The sequence below is a fragment of the Eumetopias jubatus genome, unplaced genomic scaffold, assembly GCF_037043125.1.
Source record: "Eumetopias jubatus isolate StellerSeaLion01/CBP00866 unplaced genomic scaffold, mEumJub1_p1.0 scaffold_9, whole genome shotgun sequence".
NCBI classification, from domain to species: Eukaryota; Metazoa; Chordata; class Mammalia; order Carnivora; family Otariidae; genus Eumetopias; species Eumetopias jubatus.
Window position 1 is genome coordinate 40,345,686 of NW_028274815.1, and position 6,706 is coordinate 40,352,391.

The 6,706-nt window shown below is 60.3% G+C and overlaps 1 protein-coding gene across 1 annotated transcript; it reads right to left on the reverse strand.

The window, feature by feature from the left end:
* Positions 1 to 517: 517 nt before the first annotated feature.
* SH2D6 (SH2 domain containing 6) lies at positions 518 to 6,429 on the reverse strand. The gene is made up of 12 exons (XM_088026623.1): positions 6,072 to 6,429; positions 5,447 to 5,505; positions 4,709 to 4,775; positions 3,787 to 3,809; positions 3,284 to 3,344; positions 2,817 to 2,895; positions 2,616 to 2,646; positions 2,467 to 2,491; positions 1,963 to 2,018; positions 1,617 to 1,700; positions 1,304 to 1,462; positions 518 to 634 (listed from the first exon to the last, which is right to left on the reverse strand). Exons 1-12 carry the CDS (start codon positions 6,427 to 6,429, stop codon positions 518 to 520), a joined length of 1,119 nt encoding a protein of 372 aa, XP_087882749.1.
* Between the last annotated feature and the right edge of the window lie 277 nt (positions 6,430 to 6,706).

Here is a 6,706-nt window from a genome sequence, read left to right on the forward strand (position 1 = left end):
TCAACAAGTATTTATTGAAAGCGGACTATATACAGTGCGACCAAAGCTGCCAGCCCTGTGCTAAGCCCCCAAGAGAATGTGAAAGATTCTCTTTTTGTCCAAGCAGTGCCCACCACTGCCCCCCCATCTCCCAGCAGGCCTCCTGAGGCTCAGCTTCCCGGAGGAGGCCTTTATCCAGAACAGCTTGGGAGGCTTTAGTAAACAGGGCAGACACCGCCATGCCTGGGGCCTGGGAATGGGGGCCCTGCCTGAACCCTGCTTCCCAGCCTTGGCGATGCAGCAGGGAGGGGCAGTGCTGAGCCCCAGGTGAACATGCAGTGGGGTCTCAGGGTTCTTTCTGCTTCTGGGCAACCTTTCCCCGAAGCCTCTCCTCCAGGCCTGCAGGGACTGGGGCAAGGGAAGAGGAGGGCCTAGGGGGGTGGAGACCTGGGAGAGGTGAGAGGGAGACAGCCCAAGGTGGCCAGGGCAGAGAGCAAACTATGGGACCAGAGGTGGGTGCATACGGTGCGCGGGGGCATCAGGGCTTGGTGGGGAAGAGCAGGCAGGTGAGGTGATGGCGGCGGCTGTGTCTGTCCACAAGGGGCAGGGGATGCTGCGTGAAGTGCTGGACCATGGCCGCCACGGAGGGGAACAGCTAGACAGGACGCGGGACAGTGGTGAGTCCCCCGAGCCTCGTGCTGGGAGAAACTTCCTGAAGAAACTCTGGGGAGGAGGCTTGTTGACATTCTTCTAAATCCTTTCCCTCAGATTTGCCCCATGAAGTTCCATGGCCACGTTGTGCCCCATTCCAGGGCTCGCACAACTTTCTCACAACTGCACCTGCGGGCGTGCTGTTAGCCAGGCCAGGTAGAAATAACTCTGGCGCCCTGCCTCTGCCTGGGTCCTCCAGGATGGGGACATCAGCAAGTGCCGGGCACAAAGTCAGGTTCTTGGCACCGACAGGAGTCTGGACTACCTGGGCCCTGCTCGCCTCCTAGCTGGGGTCAAGGCAGGCATAAATCCCCACCCCCCCCCCCGGGGCCCTGGGCAGACTGAGCCCTGCGGGAGGGGGTGCCTCCCCCAGAGGAAGGCAGACCTCTGAGAAGGAATTCAAGTCACTGGCCTCTGTCATGTCCACCCAGTCCAGAAAAACTGCAAAATGTGAGTTTTCCCCTGGGCAAATGCGCCCGGCTGGGCCCGGCACACGGCTCTGCTCTGCCCTCTCGCCTGCTAGTCTCCCCAGGCAAATGCGCCCGGCTGGGCCTGGCACACGGCTCTGCTCTGCCCTCTCGCCTGCTAGTCTCGGTCCTCCTCTAGCACCTACCTTCTCGTGCTTCCTGCCCTCCCGGCCCAGGGCATAGTGGCTCCCACCGTCCAGCCGCTGGATGGGAATGTTAAAGACCCGGCCATGGAGAAGCACCGCCAGGGTGAGGGGCTGGGAGCCATGAGGCTCTGAGCTGGGGCGCACAGTGTAGGCCCCGTCCTGTGCAGGAGACCCCATCTGTCAACCTGCAGCCCTGGCCCACAGATGGCCAGCACCCCCCCCACCCCGCCTTCCCATTCCCAGCTGCTCAGCCAACCACCATCCATGAGCAGATGGGTTTCCTCAAAGGCCCAGGGGGGCTGCAGTTGCCCACCTTTCGGAAGTGGAGCAGGGCACTCTCAACGGCATGGCGGTCACAGTTTCCTGAGTACCAGGGCTGACCCAGCAGGCTGCCGTCCTGTACATACACACGCAGCCATTCAGGGACGTGCCAGGGCACCAGAGAGGGGCTGGGGGGCAGAGAATCCTGGGCTGCTGTAATTTGTGTTCACATCTGCCTTCCCCAGACGGAGTCTCCGACAGCAGAACAAAGGTGTGTCCCCGCCCGCTGCCCAGCACGGTGCAGCACACACACAGTCAATGTGTTCCTTGCAATGGCAGCCGCCAGCAAGAGGGCTCCCTGTCGGCCTCCTCCCAGCCCTCTCCCAGCCCCTCCTCACCTCAGCAGCCGAGGTGCTCCAGGTGGGTGCTCTAGAGAAAAGAGAGGATCTCCTTCCTGCTGGAAGAAGCAGATTACAGAGTTGAGGCGGGGAGGGGATTAGGCAAAGAAAGCCTTGGGCCCAGCTGCAGAGGTGCGGGAGGTTAGAGGGCTGTGCACAGAGGCCTGAAGCCCAAAGCAGGACACTCGGTGCTTCACCCCTCCTCTCCCAGGTCTTGGGCTCTGGTAGGACCTATCAGCTAGGCCATGTGTGACCTCCAAATGAGGGGTGATCTTGAGGTACAAGCTGGGAGTTTCCTGCTTTGGTGAAGACCCTAGAAATTGCCCGGTGGGATCCCCTCCGGCCTGCTCTCAGCTGAAGTCAGAGCTGCAAGGACTCCCACAGCAAAGTGGGGCATGAGGGGCGGGCAGGGGGGTGGGGAGCAGAGTTTGTGGCCTGCAGGGCTGTGGCTGGGGTGGGCTGGCAGGACTGCCTGAGGTTCATGCAGAAGATGCCCGTACTCACCTTTAGAGGTGGCATTCACTGCTCCCTGGGACACAGAAAGGCTGGTCAGAAGAGACTCGGGCCCATAGCCCCATCCCCCGGGCAATGAAGTCCCTCCCTGAGCCTCCCCCCACCACAGGTCACTTCTCCCCTGGCTACTAGCCTCTTACATTCTGAGCTTCCTGGGGGGCTACGGTGGGCCTGTGGGGGCAAGTTGGGGAAGAGAGCTCAGGTTTTACCTCCTTTAAGTGAAAGAGCCCAGTGCATCCAGAGATCACAGGGTCAGAGATGGGGAAGCCTGAGTTGGCCATCTTGTGCACACACACACACACACACATACACACACACACACACACCTGGTGGGCACTCACCTGGGCACCAATGATACCCTTGGCAGAGAGACTGGGGGCATCAGGACTTGGGAGCTCAGAGTCTGAGTCAAGGCCGGGACTGAAAGAGGGAGGGCAGGCTGGGCTGGGCTGGGCACCAGACAGGAGATCCACGCTGACCAGGGTGGGGTGCAGATGCCCGCAGGGCCTGCTGCTTCTCAGCAGCCTGGGATCTCTGGGAGTCCTTCCAACCAGAGGGAGCGCTGTCCTGCCATAAGAGCTGGGAAGCCCCATGCAGCCCTTGCTTAAGTCTCCCCTACTAGGCAGAGTGGGGGGCAACCTGGACCAAAGACTGAAGGTTGGGTGTCCCTGTGGGTGTCTGAAGGCAAATGTGTATTGGTGGAATGGTGAGGGAAGACGAGGGAAGAAGATGGAGCCAGAATGTGTCCTGTTTTGAGCAGCTGAGGGCCCCAGGGCAGGAGGGAGCTGGGACAGAGGGAGATGTTTACCTGGACTGGGCTCACACTCCAGGTAGAGGTTCTCATCAGATGTCTTTGGAAGGCCTGGCACCTAAGGGTTTGACCAGCAAGTGGGAGAGAGGGTGAATCCATCATTTGGGGGGGGGCTGTGGGCACCTCCCCCCCCCCCCCAAGGTGGACCTCTTTCTGAGAGCTAGCTGGAATGATTCAAGTTGCTCCTTTGCCTGGGGAGGAGCATCCATGGGGACCTTCCTCCTTCAGAGGTGCTTGTAGGCCCCAGCTCTGCTAGGACATGGGCGTCCAGGAGGAGATCTGGGCGAGGCCTTCCCCAGTAGCGCTGGTCAGTGCAGATAGCTGGCTTACACCCTGTCAGGGGCCCGTGGCAAACAGGGAGCCCACTCTGCTCTGAGCCTTTTTCCTTGGTTTCAGAGATATTTCCTGACCCTCCCAGGCCTGCTACCCTAACTCTGCCAACTTCCTAGCCAGAACCCTAGAGGGTAAGTGGTGGGGGGGGGGACGGAGGGGCCACTCACCACTCTGGCCGGTGTAGCCAGCTCTGGAAGGAAAAGGAGAAACCACCAGTCAGAAGCACAGGGAGAAAGGAATTCAGTGAGACTTAGGCTGGAAGAGTGGAGTGTCCTCTGATCTCATCTGAGGGCATCCTCCGAGCCAGCGTTGAAGCCCCAGGAGAAAGCCACCCTGAGCTCTGATTGCCCCACTTCACAACCCTGGGGGTGTTGCCGGGGTTGACCTCCCAAACCATTTGCCAGGCTTGCTCCAAACGACTTTGGGCTGTTCCAAAAGTCAAAACCACCCCCAAGCTCATGAACGCTTACTAACCACTGGGCACAGTAAACACAAACTTGCCTCAGATTAGCTGTTTGACCCGAGGCAGGAGGAGACTGCCCCTCTTGGGCCCTTTCCAGACAAAAACACATTGGCTGAGGTCCCTCACTATCCCGACATCCCAGGGTTCTGGGTTCACAGGCCTCAGGGCACTTAGCACAGGCAGAGTCTCTGGACAGTGATAGCAATGATGACAAGGCTGGAGACTGGGGCCAAAGGGTCCCTTGGATGGGGGTTGACACTCAGATGTGTTTCCATAGTGAAGGCTGCCCTTCAGATCTCCTCATCCCGGAGTGCCCCTTGCCTGCCCCGGAGACCACAGCAGATGCACAACAGGACCTGGGAGTCTGGGACTCTGAAGCTCTGTGATCTCACACAAAGCATTTCTGGGCTCCAGCCCTCAGTCTCCTCCTGAACTGCCTGCCCTAGCGGGGATGGGGAATCAGCAGGTAAAAAAATGAGGACCCCCCCCCCAGGGGGGAGTGCAGTGACCAGGCAAAGCCCGAAACCAAGTAGCCTGAGCTCAGGTCTACCCTGAGGGGGCCAGGATTCCTCACCTCAGGGTGAGCACCGAGCGGGCCTCGGAAGGACACAGGACATCCTCATTACCTTGCTTTACCACGGGGAAGGGCTGTCCCTGCTTCCTAGTCTCCGGCAGGCTCAGGACCGCCTTCAGCTGTGGGCACAAGGGGCGGGGAGGAAGAATAGGGTTAGGGGTGGGGGGGGAGGGGAACTGAGGCAGGGGAAGGGCAAGGATGGCGGGGTGGGGTGCAGCCAGGTTATGTATGTCTGTGCAGCCTCGAAACCACCGCAGCACAAGAACTCAGGTACAGAGGTGGCTCTTTGCCTCTGTCCTGTGGCTCTTCCTTTGTTGTGAGTCTCTCCCTGTTTTTCTTTTTATTCCAGTAAAATCTATGATGAAAGTGATAACGTCCGAGGCCATAAGCTTCTCTCAGCACAGCGGGCTCTCGAGCTGGCAGCGATGGCGGCAGAGTGGGGGATTTCTTCCCTCTCTAGGCAGGGAGGGGTCCTCAGGCCCCAGGGTGCGGGGAGGGGTAGCCGAGCCTGCCAGGCCTTCCCAGCTCCAGCTCCAGAGGAAGGGTGAGTCCTGGGGGATGCTGACAGGCAGGGGTGGGGGGGAGGGGAGGGGGAGGGCCAGTCGGGCAGGTGGGAGCAGCAAGGGCTAACTGGGCTCCGCTTCTGACACATCTAATTTTTCAGGGGCCTCTTGAATGCAAATATGGAGGAATCTTGCAAATGAGATGCCTCTTAGATTTACTCCCTGGGAAATGGTAGCTGGGTAGGGTAGGTGGGGAAGGAGGGACTTGGGCAGGGGGTGCTGTTCACCGTTGTGGCCTGGGGCTGCGGTGGTGGTGACTTGGAAGGGCCCAGGGGCACAGCGTGATCTGGAAAAGGCCCCAGGCATCATGGGTCGGTGGGTTTCTCCCGCGTCGGTTCCCATTTTCCTCCCGCCCCCCACCTAGCCGCTATTTCCTCCATCCCCGTCTCCCCCTCCCTGGCTTCCCCCAGCCCCGTCTCCATGGCAACTGGAGGCGGCCAGCTTTCCTGCCCCCACCTGGCCTAGCGGAGGAGCCCTGGGGGTGGGATGCCAGCAGCCGCCGGGGCTCTCCTGGCATCCCTACCCTTGCTCTAAGAAGTGAGGGATCTCGGAGGAGGCCCCAGGGCCCCTGTCGGGCCTCCTGCTTTCCCACGGTTGCCTTGGTTACAGTGCCCCTCCAGGCTCCTCTCCCCTTCCCACTCTTCCTCCTGCATTTCTCCCTCCTCCCTCCGCCTTTCCTTCATCCTTCTCTCTCTCTGCCCAGCCCAGAAGCTTCCACAGCTGCCAGCTGAGGCCTCTCCTTACCGCCCCAGCACAAAGGGAGACAAGGCAAGGCCTGCAACCTCTTTCCTCGTGGGGACCCTCTGTCCTGCCTGACCACCCAACTCCCTGCCTCAACTCCCCAGCCCTTACCCAAGTACAAAGAGTCCTCCTCCTCGGTGTCAGGAAGGTGGGCTGGGGCAAGACTGAAGGGCAGAGCCTCACAGGGGGGCAGCTCATATTTATTTTCCTCATCTTCCTCCTCCTCCTGGGCTTTCCAGAAGGGACAGAAGACGGGCAGGACCAGTGGTAGCCACTGTGGCCCACCTCCCTCCACCCCAGGCTCAGCAGCTGCACTTACCTCGAGTCTCCGGGTCCCCGGGGTGGGCCGAGGAGATGGGCTGGGGGCATCTTTGTTCCAGGCTGGGGAATCTGGACAGGGGACTGATGAGACTGGCCTCACCTTCCAGCGCCCCCCACCCCACAATGACTTACTCTCTTTCCCTGCCATAATAAACCATCTGCCTTTTTACAGTGGGCCTCGCTGCTTCATTTGACTCGGAGGAGCCACTCATGGTGAGCCTTTCCAACACTGCAGCAGGGACCGTGAGGTCGGCATTTTGAAAATAAGGAGGCCACCGTCACTTACCTACACGTCTGGGGGGTGGAGGGGGTGGCTCCAACCTGCAACCAGACTCTAGTCAACTCTGCCCAAGGGGCCAGACACTGCACTGCTCCCAGGACATTCACAGCAGCGACTATGTGAGTGGCGCCCCTTGGAGTTGTGT